We start from the raw sequence: 17,967 nt of genomic DNA on the forward strand, positions 1-17,967 counted from the left end.
AAAATGTTGTCCCACCGATTACACGATTTCATCTGATTACAAATAATCTCATCTAATTGCAAATAATTTTCTTTTATGCACGTTTAAAAAATATGTAACGTTGTTAAAGAACTGTTAAATTTCCTCAAGATATATTTTTCTTATTTTACTAAGAAGCATTTCACGCCGTGTGTACGTACGAATACCTACGATTGGTTTTACGTACATCGGGGGAGCAAGGGAGATTAGAATCATGACGTGATAAGTTTGGTAATCGCGATAATGGCACGTTGATAAAAGAGTTTATTCGTTTTCTGCTGACAAACAAGATGAACAAATGAGCTTTCTATGTGATCAATTTGATAAAATACTAGAAAGCTTCATACGTTTATACGTGTATGTACAAGTGCTGCAAAATTGATAGAAGCAGCGATTATTAATTTTATCAATATGAGGAATATTATATGACATATTTACCAGCGCCACAATAATTTTGATTAACTACAATTTAATGTAAACAATTTATGCGCGCGTGGTGTCTTCCTTTTATGAATAAATTAATCGCGGCTAATTAGAGATAGTGAAAGTCTTTTTAGGGCACTCTGTGTGTAAAGATATTCTTCATATAGTGTCAGTATATGTGTGAGTTTCACATCTATATACTGTTAAATTTCCGCGTCGACGTCTCTGGCGTATCCTTCATACGACTTGTTAGGTAATTTATTATTCATCCTAAACGTGATGCGAATAAATCGCTGTCCCATGAGAGTCGTCGACCGTGGTCTCGTAAAGAAAATGATTATTAGAGAGATACAAATTTCGCTCCAGAAACATTTCAGGAAAGTGCTTGCTACCCCTCGCGAAGATTAAGAGCATGACTTACAATTTTTCTTGTTGGTATTGTAAGGAACGGAGTGATTAATTAAGATGCTACGAATATATAGGTGGTATACAAATAAATAAATACGAGAATAGAAGTTGACGTAGATTTTTGCGCACAATGTACTTAATGTATCGCGAATTTTATCCGCAAACTTTGAATGATATCCGAGATACAGGTGTACAATGCAGCCTGTTTCGTAAGCTCAGATTCGCGACCGAGGATTCGTTAAGTCGGGCTTTCTTCGGGATATCGATCCTCGCGGGTGACGTGAAGAAAGTTAAATTTCTCAGAGGAGTGCCAGAAAACGCGAACGTCGGTCGGTCCCTAAGACGAAAGTATCGGAAGGGGGTTGCGTCGGTCCCTGGCGTACGAAGCCGGCGAAACGAGTTCAAAATCCTTTCTGCCGAGCGAAACTTGACGCGGGCCGGACAAGGAACGGACCGGTCGGCGCGACCAGCCGGAAAAGTTGAAATTATAAAAATTTCAGATTTCTGAGCGGTTGACACGTGACACGACGATTCATACTCAAACAGAGAAAATAAGAATCTCTCTTGGGAGTTCGCGCGACCGAGTTTCTCTCGTACTTCTCAGACGCCCGGAAATACGATACAAGAGCGAAATTTCGGGATAAAATAAACGTATTCTGTCTCGTCGACTTGATTTTACATTTTTTTTTGTTAACAAATTTTCATCCCTTGGAAATGTCTAATTGTCGTAATCTAAATGGGATTTCTATTTTCCTCCGTTGGAGCTTGCAAAATTTCCGCGAAGTTTGCAATAATCTTTTTGTTCTTTTTCTGATTTCTCATTATTTATATAGTAGTATGTTGCCCTGCTGACACATGACGTTTTTTTGCAGGACCTTCGTTTTGGGGCCTGATAAATCCGCAGTGGTCCCTCTGCAGCAAGGGAAGGCGGCAGAGTCCCATCAACATCGAACCGGACAAGTTGCTTTTCGATCGTCACTTGAGACCGGTGCACGTCGACAAACACAGGGTAATCTATTTAGTCTTTTAATCCGCGAAATTGCGAAGTGATTCGCGAACGGAACTTTTGCTGGCTCTTAGGACACGCAAGTGTCCAATAAAGTATCTCGTGGGGAAGTTGCAATTTAAAGTCTTATTTTTTTTTTAGAAATTCGGTACATTTCACCAATGCCAATACTGCGCCGATACTTAATTAACATACGAAATTAATTAGCAGTAACGTGCAAAATTAATTAGTACATGACTCACCGTAAAACCTATTCTAATTTCACATATGCGCGTCTGCCGCGTTAATTTCGATTGTAGATGCTTCGGTAAATTTACATTAGATATTTCCACATCATTTACCGTAGTTCGCCAATTTCCGGCAAATTAAGATTTAACGCGACAACATCGGGTGCCCTGTATATCATTGTGCGTTCGAGTATGATCCCGGCGAGAAGGGTGCTTAGAAGTAAATCCCGAAGTTCCCGGTCTCGTCCCATGTGCACGTCCACTTCAAATGAAGACGAAAGAGTCGTCTGATGGACGCTCGTTAGTCAAGCGGAGTACATACTGGGTATCCCTCGGCGGGATGATTAAATTGCTCGGATTTTTGCGTTTGGCGGACGGATAATCAGAGATACCTCTCATTGATATTAATGATTTCCAAACGCGCCCACTCATTATGACTCATGATGCATTGTTTACTCCGGCTACGTTTAAATATGTTGACTATCGCGTGTAATTACGCGTCACGCACTATTATGCGTATTGCAATCGAGCTGCTCTCGTCGCAAGATCGGCATAAAGAGCCGCGTGTTATAATTAAAACAAGTCAGAATAAAATTATAACTGTATGATAATTATTTTAATTATTTGAAGCCCGGCGCACATTATCTCAAATAAAATGAAATATAAATGGTATCGCGGCTAGAAAAATAAATGCAGTACACGTTAATGAAATTTCATAATTACACAATGCAACTCGATTCACGTACTGAATAAATATATGATTCTGTTTAACGTTAAATATAACAGCAATTTTCATTTTACATAATTGCATAGCGTTCATTGTAATATTTACGCTAAAATTTCATATTTACCAAAATTCTTATTTTGTGAAATGCAGGCGTACAATTACATTATATGTGGTGTAGCTCCGCAGTGCATCATGTGAAACGGGTACAAATGCAATATGATATTTTTTAACTCTTAGTCACGGGTATCGACGGATTTAAAATCGAGCCATTGCGTAAACTCGGTAAAAATTTGCATCGAGTTATTAAGCCGATATTTCAGTCACTATTAACACTGGAACTAAATTAAAATTAGAACGTCGAGAATGATTCATTTGCTGCGAAACACACTTTCGGAAAGCAAGGATAAAATCAGGTTGGTTACCGTAAAAGTATTCCCAGAGCTGTCGCGTGATAGTAATGGATTTCGAATTCACCGGCGAGAGCTGCTCCACTTTCTCGCTGTCCATTTTTCACTGGCCGAGTTCGTTGATTCGATAATAAAGCCATTAATTACGAGGCCACCTATTTAACGCTGATTTCCGCCCCATCAGTGAGGATACTCCGAAGAGCCTTCGGGAACGTTAATTTTCCATTAAGAAAACATTTATTCATCATACCACTCGTCTACTCGATGCCGTTCGAATCGGCTCGATTCGTTGGTGGTGGTAACTTTTAATAATAATTTTCCTGCGGAATGCAAACATGCGGACATGAAAGTTTTAGAAAACGAGATGAACAAAGTGACGCGTTTAAGGAAAGCGCGCTTGTTACCGCGAGTTATTTTTATTAGGGGCAATATAGTTCTTACAACCACCATATTCGTTATTTTGAATTTTCGCCTATCTGCATGTACAAGTGACTCATGCATGTAGTATGAGCGCATTGAAGAATATATTGAGGGGTCGAAAGCCGTTTATAAATGCATGAACGAAAAGTCTCTGTGAACTTTCGATATAGAAGAAGTATGAACTTTCGATAGTAGAATGGAGGAACTTGTAACGCGCGCGTTGCTCGATTTACATTTCCATTTATATTCTCATTCATATCTTTTTGCTTTTGAGATACAACTCTATAATTCGAATTTTACAGAGAGAATAAAAAAAAAAGTTGTTGAACGTATACATGAATGGATTGTGGAGATTCGAGAAAAGAGAGGAAAAAACTGGAACGCGCAATAATATTTGCTTAAAACAGCACTTTATTATATTCGTGTAAAAATTACGCATGCTATTTTTTTTATGTTACTTCTTTCAAACGGCTCTACGGCTTTCTTTACAAAGTCATACGTATTCCGCGAGGGGGAAACCGCCGACCAAAATCCCGCACAGCAACGCCCACCAATGCCCAGTGGGCATTGCTCCATCTTATCATCTTATTGTATCTTATTTATCTTGTTTTATCTTACTTTATCTTATTTCATCTTATTTTACCTTATTTGCCCCAAAAATGCCTAGTAATGCCCAGTAATGCCCCCAGTGGTTTTTCCCCCTCGGTATTCCGTATGAAACAAAGTTCTTCGAGAAGCGGACATTTTAATAACAAAATTCATAATCTAGTATTTTCTTTCGCTGTCGTGAGTTTTCTCATTATGGCCTGCATCTCGATCAGTTTACGTGCTCCGTCATATTTTTTTTTGGTTCAATTCTGTCGATCTGTGTACTACGTAACGCTCCCACTGAGATATTTCTATCGCGGCACCGAGGCGTTATATGGTCACCTCTTTCCTCTCGTGTTCAATGCTCCCACCATTTTCCACGGGACATGCACCGCGCTGGCATGGGTCGCGGTCTCGGGGCGTTATTCCTCAGAAAAGCGAACATGAAAAATGCCCGAGTACCGTGACAATGCCTTCTCTCGGATATGGCATTGGATACGGGTTTCGCAGACGGATACGAGCCCTGCCGCCGTATTTCGTCCGTCTTCCCATGCGAGACGCTGACCGAAAACGCCCGCGCGACGATATTGCCCGCGAAGGGATACAATAAATACGGGGCGATCGTGACAATAACTCTTTTGTACCAGATGCAAGCGACCAGAACTGGCTCGCGACGAAGATATTATTGCGACGTCGGTATCTCTCAGTGTTGACTTCTTTTATCGCCTCCCGTTGCATCTCCGTGCGAGGCAAAAACGCGCCTGCATCTTCTTTATCGCTTCAATAAATGTCGCCTAAAGTGTAATGATAAATATAAAATGTTCCGTTGCGCGTAAAACGACGCTGCTTAATATAAAATTTGCGGAGGACGGGCTCGACGATAGATATATTTGCGTGAACTGACGAATTTCGTGAAACTCGGGAAAACTTTTCCACTTCCCATTTCCTTGGCTTCGCTTTCACATCATTCTACGCGTTCCGCCTATTCCTCGGCGACTTCACCAACGTTCTGGCTTACTCGCACGTACTGTGCGTTATTCAGTGCAACCAGCTATTTGTCCACCCACCCTATCCGCGGAAGTCGTAGGTATGATATCTATTTCGCTTCCTGTTCCTGTTTCCTCCCGTTCACGGAAGAGAAGAGAAAGGGAGAAAAGTGCGCATTCTTCGACTTCGCCGAGCGTAGACGGGGACCACAAAGTGTCTTCCGCGGAAATTCACGTGAAAAGGTTTAAACGCGCTCCCGAGGTATCGTTTGCCCCGTCGTCCTCGTTCTCGTCGTCGTCGTCTCGTCGCTTCTTTCTCACCCTGCGATCTCGTTTCCATTGCTCCTTTCGCTACCGCCCTCATCGTGGAGTCAATCTTTTCCACGTCGCCGTCAGTAGCCGCGTTCTCACGAGCTACATCGTCACCGGATGCATTCCACCGCGCTTTGAAACCAGCCACGAACGGGACTCCTCATTGTTTGCCTACCCTCCAGCAAGCGGCTTCCTCCCTTCGTGCGCGTGCGATGGGAAGCGCTAAAGAGAGTTCTCTCAAGTATCCTCCTGCCTCTTGCCGCGCTGTTAACTGCGTCGACGCTACGCCGACTCTCGCCTCTTTCATTGAAACAAGCGGCGTGAAACCGCCGCGAAATCACACGTGGCGGCAAACATGCGAGGCGCAAAGTTTTTCGAAAGTTTCATTACAAGCAGGAATCAAGGGATCGTAGAAAAAGAATTGAATTAACAGCGAAATAAAAAAGATGGAAATTAAAGTCGAAGAAATAGAGAAATGTACACATTTCTTTTTCTTTTGCTCCCAAAGAGAATATGCGAACCTTTCAGCTTCTCGCGAGAATGAGATGCAAGCTCGACCCTCGATTTGTCGAAAGCGCGCGGAGGGGCGAGACGAAACTGGCTCCGTGCGACGGAAACCGCACTGACGTCACACCTGGTCCCGCCTGGTCCTGCTATTTAAACGCGGTCTCGGGCCGTTTCATAGCCGACGCCAACCGACCAACCGACCGACCGACCGACCCACGTTGGTACGACGAAGTCGTACGAGACCGGGGGAGGGGACCTCGTGAATTTATACGTCGTTTAACCCGGTTAAAACTTTGGCACTTAAATTAAACAATAGAACGAACCGCGCACCCCGGCACCTCCCGGAGTCGAACGTACGTCTTCGGCTCAGTGGAGCCTGCTCCAGCCGTTTCATCTCTCCCTTCCTTTCCCTCTCTCTTTCTCCCGGAGCCCGTTCGTGCGGCCAGTCCGCCCACGAAAACGTCTATAGATCCGTTTCACGGTACGGTAGCAGATGTAGATACGGCAGATACCATAATTTTGCTATAGAAACTCACGTTTCCAGCGAAACCTAATTCTCCTCGGTCCATTTCTATCCGGCTCTCCTCGCCATTGTCTCGTCTGCTGCAATTCGGTAATTTCGTAAAAAGAGTCTTGCGATTTCATTACCGATGTTTTATTCTAAAGTCGTGGAATGTTAGATTTGTGTTTAACGCGACGTATTAAAATATACAGACGAATTCTATGCTTGTTTGAAGCATGCACGCATTTCATAATTATTAATTGATTTTACGACAGTAGAGATCAGCTGATCGACTCGTGACTCTCTAAAAATCAATCAGTGGCTATTCACTGTTTTCAGTGACAATTCACTGATTGATGTTCCGAGAGGATGTTGTTCAAATTGAAGCTACGTACTTGTAATTATAATGAAGAAGCTCTAATGAACGTTTTAAAAGTAATGTACAAAGTAGCGGAATCTCGAAATTTTGTAAAGTAAGATTGAGCCATTCTGTGTATCGACGCTACTTACCCGGGCCGTTGTAATTTTATTGCAACAAGTGATCGAGTAGATTTCGGTCGGAACGGCATCGGGCCTTTACGAGCTACTTCTATCTCTGGCGCACACTAAAGCCACCGCTAACGGCCCGTCGATACCACAGTACGTTTCTTCGCACGAACAATTCCCTCGCGAAACCGGCGAATTGTATGTGTATACCCCGGGCTCGCCATAATCGAAGCTGTAACGAGCGCGTTCTCTTACGTCGCGCCGAAATTGCCAATTCCCGGACGTGCCTCTGCGGCCGGCGCGCCATAATTGAAGCGGCACGTTTCGATAAACTCGATCGTAGAACGGTGTAAGAAACTGTCGCGGCGCATGAGACGACGTTAACCGTCCTATAAACAGAGCGGACCGTTGGTTAACCGTGCGGGAGAGGGGCACGCGAGCGAGAGAGCTTTTCGCATTCCGGGTACAGGGGCAAACGTACGTGAGCCGCGTGCGGGGAGCGATCCCGGTGCTCGCTCGATTCGTGTTAATTACCGGACAACGTTGGACTTCGTAACTGGCTTTCGGAGGTCTTTCGTGGCGTTTCCGCTAATCCTCCGACCGCCTTGATTCCCGTTTCACGCGAGAGCTTGATTCTGCTGGTTGTACGAATCCTGCTAGTTCGTCTGCGATCGGGGGGGCCCTATCGTTTCTTTTTTCACTGCTAGTCTGACCAGGTCTGGTCGTTACCACCGTGACCTCCGATCTCGAGTGGAGACGATATTGGGAGAGTCAGATATAATGTCAGCTCGCGTATTATGCGACTAAATCCATTTTTCATAGTCTCCGAATTCCCCCGGAGCGTAATCGCGGAATTGCAGTATGGAAAACGGATTTAGCGAGTTTCGGCAATCTCGTAAACACTCCACGAGAACCAGACTTTACATCGGGAGTCTGGCGCGCTCTTAACTAAGCACTCCCCGACCCAACCCCTGGCTGTGAAACTCGATTATTCTCACGACTTCTCCCGACCGGCATTCCCATTACCCGAAAAAGGAAGTCGTCGGTGGGACCGGTATTAATCGTGAAACATCGCCGCGCCGCGAAGTCGATGAACTTTAAGAAGATTTGGCGCCACGCGCTTCTTATATCTCGACGTCTCTCCTCCTTTCCGCCGCCGTTTCCCAACACCGCTCGTGAATTCTGCAGCCTCTGTGGGAACAAAATGGGAGTGGGTTCTACGGCAGCCGGCCAGAATGCGCAATGGCGATTGTCCGGACCGAGGCGGGCCGACTTTGTGGAACGACCTGCAAGAGGGAAAGCTCGCAAGATTGGGGCGTAAGGATGGAAGATGATCCACCCCCGGCCCCGAACTTTGAGTTTTGTCGAAAGAAGAGCGGCTTTTGTGCGCCCATTCGAGATCGCGCGGAACTCCCGTGTTCCGCTGTGAGTCTTCCTTCCGGTCTCTCGCCGAGTCGCCTCCATTGATCCAAGTTCGGAGACGCTGGTACCAGAGAAAAAGGAACTCGAGCGGACGAATTATTCCCGGCGACCGGAGGGGTGGAAATCTATCGCGAAATAATGAGTTATGCGCCATTGACTTTCCTCTACGCGTCGGGGGAAAGTCGCCGCGCCGCCTGTTCGCGTTCATTTCTCTCTGTCATCGTGAGGTGAGCTGCCGCTCTCCCATATCTTAATGAATTCGGGAGGAAACAGCGACGAGGGGTCTTCGAAGTGAGCGATCGATGCGGGATCGCTTAAATTTAGAGAAGATTATGCGCCGATTGGAATTTTCGCATCGCGACAAATTACCCTCATTTTTCGCATATAAACGACTTGTTATTTTATCGAATTTTTAAAAAAATGTTTTTACACGTGACCAACTATTGACTTCAGCTCTTGCAAAACTCATCTCTTATTGAGCTCATGAGAAATTGCGTCTCAAAAAGATTCTATATTAATACAGTAAGTTGGGCGAGAGAGAAGCGTTGCTCGCAGAAGACGGGGAGGTACGGAGCACGGAAAGGAGGTCAGAGGGGCCAAAAATCTATTGCAAAATAATAAGTTATCTCCCGACGACTTTTGCCGACGTGTCTTCCGCGGCTGGCTTCTCCCCGAGGTTACCTCATTATTTCTAACTGATGACGCCATAATTCAGGTTCTCGGCGACGTACAAGAAAATGGACTTCTCCGGCCTCGTCTTGCACTTTGCCGAGCTCCTGTGCGACATGGCACCGTGTCTGGTTTTGCTATTCCATCCAATTAAATGCCTAATCAATTATCCCGCGGACGACGAGTTGCCGCCCTTTCTTGTAGACATCTTTGCAACCACGCTCTTATGCAGCTCATTACGATAAGGCATGCGAATCTCTTATTGTTTGCGAACCTCGTTCTAAAGTGTATCGAATTAGTTTGAAATACCCCGCATTACTACCGACAAAGGTACGGTTTACGAATAAAAAGATGAATTCGTATCGGATACGAAGTAATACCGATACGTGATCACAATTTATACATTCGACGGCTCTTATCGTTTTTTAAATATCAAACATTAAATTCAAATATTAAACTGTATTACTTCCTGATTTAACTCTTCCGATCATATCTATTACAGCGTAAATATTTTTATCATTAGCATTGTTACTCGAGAGGAATACATTTTGCCGCACGGTGAATTTTCTTTCTATTTTCAGTATTAATCAATTAATACAATTAGATCGCTGTCCGAATGAATCTACTTAATTGCATTCTGTTCACCAGGTTTATTATTAGATAGTACTAACTTCAATCAATTTTGCTTTCAGATTTCCGGACACTTACATAATACCGGGCAATTCCTGGTATTTAGAGCAGACAGGGAGGCGAAGATACGGGTCAATATAACGGGTGGTCCACTCGCCTATCACTACCAGTTTGAGGAAATATATATTCACTATGGAATGGACGACGGTCATGGTTCCGAGCATCGTATTAATAATTATGCTTTTCCCGCAGAAGTGAGTAGCACGTGCAATATAAAAAATATTCTTAAAAAGATTCCGACTATCGTACTTGAAATAATAGCACTCAGTTATATCGCGCGCCCAATAAACTCGTAAAGTCTACATTTTAATGAAAGTGCGAAGTAGGCGCAAAATTAAGTATATTAATTAATTTTAATAGGAGAAGGAACGTGCGCTTCAATTTGTAAACAGCGTTTCTTCAATTTTTTAATTCGACGTAAAACAGAAAATTGAATGACTTACTATAGCAATCTCAGAGATGTCCATTACATTTATCGTAAAGCCGAATGCATTGGTCATTCCTTTCGTTAATCCTATGGGGAAGGGATTAAAGAGGCTAATAAGGGAAAGAGAAACCATTTCCGGATTGCCAGCTAATTGAATCGCAGATTTGTGATACCTATTTAAAAGTGCTTGCATTTTTTAACGGATAGATGCCATTTGCAAGGAGGGAATCTATTTCGGAGATCAGTTCGAATGTTAATTATAAATCGATGCACTTTTCCACGTCCATATCGCTCGTAACGAATTCTCTTTTCCTTTGGAGAAGTCTACAGTATAGAGCTGCGCTGCAATAGTGATTGATTCTGGAATTAAAATACGAAAGCGTTTCAAGTAATCGTTACATCGAAACAACTGAGTGCTAATTTGTGCCTCAAAACGTTTCACAATTGATTCTCAAATCGGTATCGTTACATTTGCGATAATGAAAAATTCAATATCGTAATTAACATTTATCTGGTTCTGGTGAATCAACTATTGAAACGGCTGATTCCGAAGTTAATGTACATTGTACATTTCAATTCGATGCATTTTTCACGTTGCCGTGAATAAAAAATTTTCTCGCTTAAAATTCAATACGTTAATTTGCACAAGAGACGTAAGTACATTTTGCGACAGGGCTGGTAGAGGGTTGAAAAAATGGTTAAAATTTGAAAGACATTAAATATTTGTAAGTTGGCGCAACTGTCCGCGTAATTAATTAATTATAGTTCTACGCGGTTCTACAAGTAAAACGATACTTACTACTGCTATCCCAGGGTTTTCGGTTACGGCAACCACAAACGCGCGGTACAGACAATCATGAAATTCTAATCACGCCATTATCCTAGCAATCGCTTTACAAAGCGACAAATAATTAGAATTATCATGTAATTTGCAGTTTGCCAATTAATTATAACCGCAATGCAGTCGGCGACCGCGTCTGTGACACGGCGCTCACGGACCTCTCGTAAAACTCTACATATTGGCGTACGTGATTTTATTCGCGAATGAACTATACATAGAATCATTGCTGTAAAATGAGAGCGGAGGATGACCCGGGAATGACGATATAATTAATTGAAATTAATTACGTGCCGGCATCGTAACGAGACAAATTAAACATTCGATAAACGGGACATGACGGCGGCCCAATTAACTGTGACCCGTTTATTTCTCTCAGAAGCAATCCATGCATCCTCTCCCCTGCCCCCTCTGTGCAATCCAATTTTCTTAAATCCACAAAATGATGTCGCGATCAGCCGTCGCTGATAAACTACTCAATTGTAAAGAGCGATCGATGAATGGCTTTGCTGTTATTTTTGCCTTTGGCCGCGACGATATATTATATTTTAATATTCTGTCGATTTCTCCAGACAATTGTCACAAAGGTGATTGTAGAAGATTTATTTGAAAACTTATAAAGTCCGCTTTGTGAAAAAATTTATATACGAAGAAAATAGGTGAAAAAAATAAGAGCGACGCGATATTCTTTGAAAGATAAATTGCAATGGAAAAATTCGCAGGGGGATGCAGCCGAACGGATTCCATACGAGCGGTATTACCAAGTCTGCTAAAAAATTAAACTTCCGAAAGCGCGCGAGCGCGGTTGAATCGGCGGAAATGCAATATCGATTAGTACTTCTCGTAAATACAGGTCGAAGGATACTTCTCCATCCTTTTTTCTTAATGACTAAAAAGGGCAGATTAATGAATCCGCGCAACCAGAGGTAATTATCGAGAATCGATAATCAAGAAGTCTAAATACATTTGTAGAATGTCGAATCGATGATACGACTAACACGGATTTCTCATTTATTAAAACTCGGTGTACGTAAAATTCAATATGCCAATAATAACCAACTTCCCGGTCGCAAATCCCCTCAGACGGTAATGAGTTACAAGCATTGATGATAATTTAATTCGAATATTGCAAATACTGTTAAATAAACGAGCTACTAAGTCGTAATAAGGCTCTTACAGCTTACTACATTTTTAAAAAGCAATTAAAACTTATTTATTCATCTACGTGTTAATTATTTTCTTAATTTTACATATAAATTAATTAGAGTATAATTTTTTTTCACACGTTAAGATGGCACCTCCTTAAACCGACAAGAAGTAGAAAAAATTAAAACTTAAGTATGCTGTAGTTGTCAATTTCATCTATCGCTACGTGAAATTTCAGGTCGACGATGAAATAAAATAAAGAAAAAAATGTTAAAGTTGCATTTTCTAACATTCCAGTAAACACCAAGTGACAATTACATAATATCAATATTATAATTTGCTACTTAACAAGACAAATGTAATATAACACCCATGTTATATTACATTTCAATTGTTAAGTTGGAAATTATAATATTGATATTATGTAACTATTACTTGGTGTTCACTGTAGGGGTTATGGGCCGATCGCTCGTAGAAGCACGAGATGAACATAATAAATGTCACAAGGATTCAAATGTGCTATTAAGTACATGGGGTCACTGACCTCTGCAAGCAAATACTTATTAGTAAAGACAAAAGATACAGTGTTTTGAGGATTTTGAGGAGAAATTTGACAGCTCTTTGAGACTTGACAGTATCACATTTTTAAAAATATGTTTTTAAATGTGCATATATAATCCAGCATACCAATGCATTTGACCAATAATGCATTCAGTGATATTTTTTAATGAGAAAAGTCATATGAATTTATAAAAATCAAAGGCGCCCCACCAAAGCATCTATACTAATCGCTCCTTCGTGCAGGAGCCACCTCAAAGAGATTAATTTTATCAAACAGTTTACAATTGTTATTTTCTGCCTTTTGTTTTCGAACAAAATCAACGTATAGTTAATCGAGCATACGGTCAGAAAGGTTGTCCGACTTTTTACAATAGGCTTTCGGAATACTCGCTTGTATCATTCCATGGATATGCGTACATATTATTCCTTTGCTCCGATAATGCGTCGCTGCACGTATCGGTGAGCAAAAGCTACCATCTCTCGCATGATAGACTGCATTTTCGAAATTTATCATAAAACGTCGGGCATCCTTTCTGACCACGACTGTACAACACAGTCGCTAATAAATCTAGAATTAATTGCATTTACTGCTTTAACGATTGAGTCGGTTTAAAAGCGGAAGTACAATATTGCCTAATGTTTTATATAGAGTTCAATTTGCAGAAAAAAAAATCCTAAAAATAGTTCCCTTCTATACATACGCAAAAGCACGATAAATAAAATAAAATACAAACAAAAGTAATAATGGAATAGCTTTATATAAATATGACGTTGCGACATAAACCGTTATTCGATATTTTCAAAAGAAAATGTTTTTCTAACATTGTTTATTGTTAGCAAAATAACATTACGGAGGAATAATTTTTCTAACTTTCCGAGCTATTTTGTAACATCGATAAAGCTATCTTTATTTAGAGATAAAACCTATTTCTCCGATTCGTTTCAAAAGCATGATATATAAGATGTTCGAGGAAAATTCAGGGAATATCGATCTCGTATATTCTTCCGGATGTGTGCGTGTGATATCAGGCGCGATACGCGAATGGAGGAATGTTGAATACCATCCTGCTCAAGACACGAGGAATTTAGATATGCAGTTTCGAGTTTTAGGAGTATATTTTTATTTCGACGTGCACGGGCATCCGAATACATAGTTTCCGTCTTGATGCGCGGAGCATAGGTTTTTCAACAAATCGCGCGTCGATGAGAAAGTTCGCGTTGAAAAAAGGGATACGTACGTGTACATCGCAATTTTTTTGGCTCCTTTTTCTTGCCTATTAAAATTCGATACGCCGTGATTTAGTACGCTGGATTGAGAGAAGGGTTACGCGCGCATTGCTGTTTCGCAAGATACCAGGAAAAGCGTCAAATACGGCCGGCCATTATATCCTTGCGTCCACAGTGAGAAACGGGCTTTCAATGGCGTCGTGAATCAAAGCCAGTCATCTACCATCGCACGGTCTGCCACCCCCCTCATCTAGCTTACGTCGCTTCTCTACATAGAACACACAGACTACGCGCGAACATATGTGAATTAATTTGGTTGCAAGAAGGGCAAATCTGGCGCACTTTTCCGCTTGCCGAGTCAATCTTAACTTAAGAAGGGCGCTAAGTCAAAGGATAAAACATCGAGCTTAAAATCTGAGGGGTTTATTTTAATATTTAATATTTAATATTTATACAAAGGAACGAGGGGGCTTCTCTTGGCGAAGAGAAATCTTTTCTCATTGCACGTAAATTCCCTTAAAGCTATCTCAAGTGTCAAATACGAGATGTCTTTAATTAGTAAGACATTCATCGGACGCTCGAGGACTGTGCCGAATTTTAGGAGGCTATGAGATAGTCAAGGACGGTGCAAATGTTTGGTAGATGTAACACATGATAATCGCGCCGCATATAGTCAATAAAGAGAGCATAACATGTTTATTGATCATTAATTCAGTACTCTCGGCGGGGAGAGCAAACACAATTACATTCGGCACCGGTACACACGGTGCATTATGCTAGGTGTACCATATAATGCCGTGCATTCAATGGACGCTTGTGTGTTTGATGACAAAAGTTATTCGCTCAATTTAGAAAGAGATCGCTTTCATTGAAAGCACACCATACGCGCATGAATCGCAGCTGCAAAATTAAATGTCAAAACGCGGCCCTTGATCGCTCGTGCGATTATAAAATCGAAATTTTTGACACAATTCATAACGCGCCGACGTAAAAAGGAATTCCCAACGAAATGAGCATATCCATACAAATATCTTTTTTATTACAAGTTATATTTTTTTAGCTTGTCCATTGCAAAGAAATAAACATTTTTTTTACTGATGGTCCATCAGGCAGGGCTGACAGGTCTGCGCGCGGCTACGCGCACCGCACAAGCACGTTACACGATTTGCATTCAAATGTAACAGTGGCGTCGTTAGCGGCAACGGCGCGTTAAAAAGCCCGGCGATTAATCAGCGACGGTGAAGGGCTCCCGCATAGTTCCGTGGCGTCAAAGGGACGCGAATAATTCAAGCTGCAGCGACGGCATCTTGGTCGCGTAAACACTTGACAGCAGGGGGGTTCGCTGGATCACGGCTAGGCGTCGGCGGCGTGCATAATGAAATCTGCATTAATACGTGTGCTCAGAAAGCCCGGGGGAAGAGGGTGAGACCGGGCGATCATACACGAGCGGGGGCGGGCTGGCGGTTTGGTACGGCGGTTAGCGGCCGGAGGGCCGGGCGTTGGTTTGGGGATGAAGGCACGGTCTGAAAGCCCTAGCCTGGGAGGACAAGGGGATTCCAAGAGCCACGACACTCGAGCGAGTCTGACCCATTACCAGCGTGTTTGAGGGACGAGCCGCTTTGATGCCGAAAGCCTACTCGAGAAGCAGCTGATGGAGTGCCTCGAGTGCGCGCTCCTCGAATGGGGTCCGTCTCCCGGTCCCTCCCTCGCGTCGCGAAACGGATGTCCACGGGAGTACCGCTATCCACCCGGCGGACAGGCCCCTGTCGAGACCGTTCGCGAATTTATGGTCGCCGTGCCCGGCCAAATTGGGCGAACCGTACGCGTTGTGTGTGCTATTGTCCGCCATCGATCACGTAAGAAACGTCGGCGCGATTTTACTCAATATATCTTTGAGATCGAGTCAAGATTTGCTCGAAGGATGTGATGTGTAATACAGATTGATCCATAGATCTGTGAACGTGAAAGATAATCTACAGCAATATCGAACACATGGAAATGTTTTTGATATTATCAATTCGAAGCTGTAAGCGATTTCGTAACAGGACAAATTTTACACATTGCTTTTTATACGACTTACAATTTCAGCTCCGCTTAATGAAGAAAATGATTAAAACTTTACTACACGATAATTTGCTAATTAAAAGTTTCCAATTTTGATTAAATTACACGTCTATTTATACATAAACGGTAAAATATCATCTTATCATTATTGCTGACAAATGTTTCGGTTTTTAAAAAACTGTCAAGAGATCTCGTGTTGGATATTAATTTTTCAAAGTCTAACTGTTAAACGAGCGCGATGAAGTTAAAATGTTAATCGTGATTTTTGTGATATGACGTGTGCTCTCTCTCTCTCTCTCTCTCCCCTCCCCCTTTTCCTATTGTACTTTCCTTTTTTTCAGATCACGCTTCACAATTTTCCGCGGTTTCAATTTAAGCATAAATTTAATCGACCGATTAATTTCGGTATCAAAATCGAAACAGAACGGTGGCAGTGCAAATGCGACGTAGGATACCGAGGGTCCTTTTGATAGGAACGGCGCTCTGACAGCCGGTATACCCACTAATGGTCAAACAACGTGGCACGGGATTCGAGTGCTATGATTATGCCACCAGAGCGTACACAAATTGACAGGCATAATTGGTTTAATTTCTGCATGGCGTCCAGCCCGTGGAACGCGGCCGTTCGGAATTGTCTGGAAGGACACTAATACCTTAAAGCCACCCGTCGCTATCAGTGCACGTGATCGCACAAATAGACCCCGCAAAGATGACAACATTTTATTGTATATTATTCCACGCTTAATATTAATAATTAATTAATAATCTTCATAATAACGATCGTCGATCACAATAATTGCATGTGCAATTAAACAAGTCCTCTGGGGAGGGGGCTTTTTGTATGAAAGGGCACGAATATGAGAAATTAAAACGATTAATAAATATATATATATATATACAGAAAGAGAGAGAGAGTAGGAAATAGTAACAAAATTTCCATATTATAATTATTTATCACGTTTATACGTATTGTTGTAGCATTATATTTATATGTTTCACGGTAACAATAGATTTCAGGAACTGTCCTTCAATCCGTTAATTTTTCAGCTTCGTCATTAAGGTTGCAGCGAAACTCTTTTTGGGGGAATGTGGCTGCGGGTCACGAGCGCGTACTAAACGTATGGTGGCATAAAGGGAAATCCGAAATGGTAGCGCGTATATTCGTTTAATTATTCTGTGCAGAGCTTTAACCAGTCGAGAGGCCCTAGCGCGCGTTTCCGTAATTGTAGTGGTCGTTTATAGTTGAACGACCCTCGTCGCGTCGCGATTGTGTGTTGTCACGAGCGCCTCCCTTACTTCCGGTTTGCGTTAAAAGGTCACCGGCGCTGGGACCGAGGAGGGAGCGGTGCTCTCGGATTTTTTTTCCCCTTTTTCACACGTAAAGCTCTCCATCGCTCCTGCCGTCGTGACTCTCGGCGGGATGCCGCATCTCGGCGTCCACTTGAACGTCATTAAAATTTTACAACGGCCAATGTTACACGTACGTACATCAAGAGCGGACCACTTCTAATTCCGGCGAATAAATTAATAATCGCGATATCGATCCGACTTAATTGGATCGCGGAATGATGTAACGTGTTATAAACGCTTGCTTCGCGTGGCTTCGGAAACTTATTAATTAATTTTCTGTTTATACTGCATTATATTATACGCGCGTACGATGCGGTAATACTTTTTATTTTACCGGGATTACGCGGGCCCGCATGCGCAAACACGCGTATATTGTGTTTGCCTTTATTTTATTTAAATCTCCGCCGTCCGAAATGCGATAATTGATTTAATTGAAACGAAAACCGCCGATAAGCGGCGGTGACTGCCAGCCATTGTCGTAAGTGCTATTCATACGAATATATTTGAAATGATAGGAAATTGGAATATTATAGGAAACGTATTTTTCCCTCGCGTT

General features: G+C 42.3%; 2 protein-coding genes across 4 annotated transcripts in view; one reads left to right on the forward strand and one right to left on the reverse strand.

Moving 5' to 3' along the window:
* LOC105560627 overlaps window positions 1-17,967 on the reverse strand; it is a 227,897-nt gene that overhangs the window by 101,995 nt on the left and 107,935 nt on the right. The window lies entirely within an intron of this gene.
* The window catches only part of LOC105560628 (carbonic anhydrase-related protein 10), a 139,424-nt gene that overhangs the window by 89,084 nt on the left and 32,373 nt on the right, over window positions 1-17,967 (forward strand). For all 3 annotated transcript variants that reach the window (XM_012009884.1, XM_012009885.1, XM_012009886.1), the window contains exons 3-4: window positions 1,722-1,858; window positions 9,801-9,992. In XM_012009884.1, the coding sequence (XP_011865274.1) occupies window positions 1,722-1,858; window positions 9,801-9,992 (329 nt within the window). The remainder of the gene's footprint in view (window positions 1-1,721; window positions 1,859-9,800; window positions 9,993-17,967) is intronic.

This window comes from Vollenhovia emeryi, unplaced genomic scaffold (assembly GCF_000949405.1).
Source record: "Vollenhovia emeryi isolate VEMERY1.0 unplaced genomic scaffold, V.emery_V1.0 DF939226.1, whole genome shotgun sequence".
Classification (NCBI taxonomy): Eukaryota; Metazoa; Arthropoda; class Insecta; order Hymenoptera; family Formicidae; genus Vollenhovia; species Vollenhovia emeryi.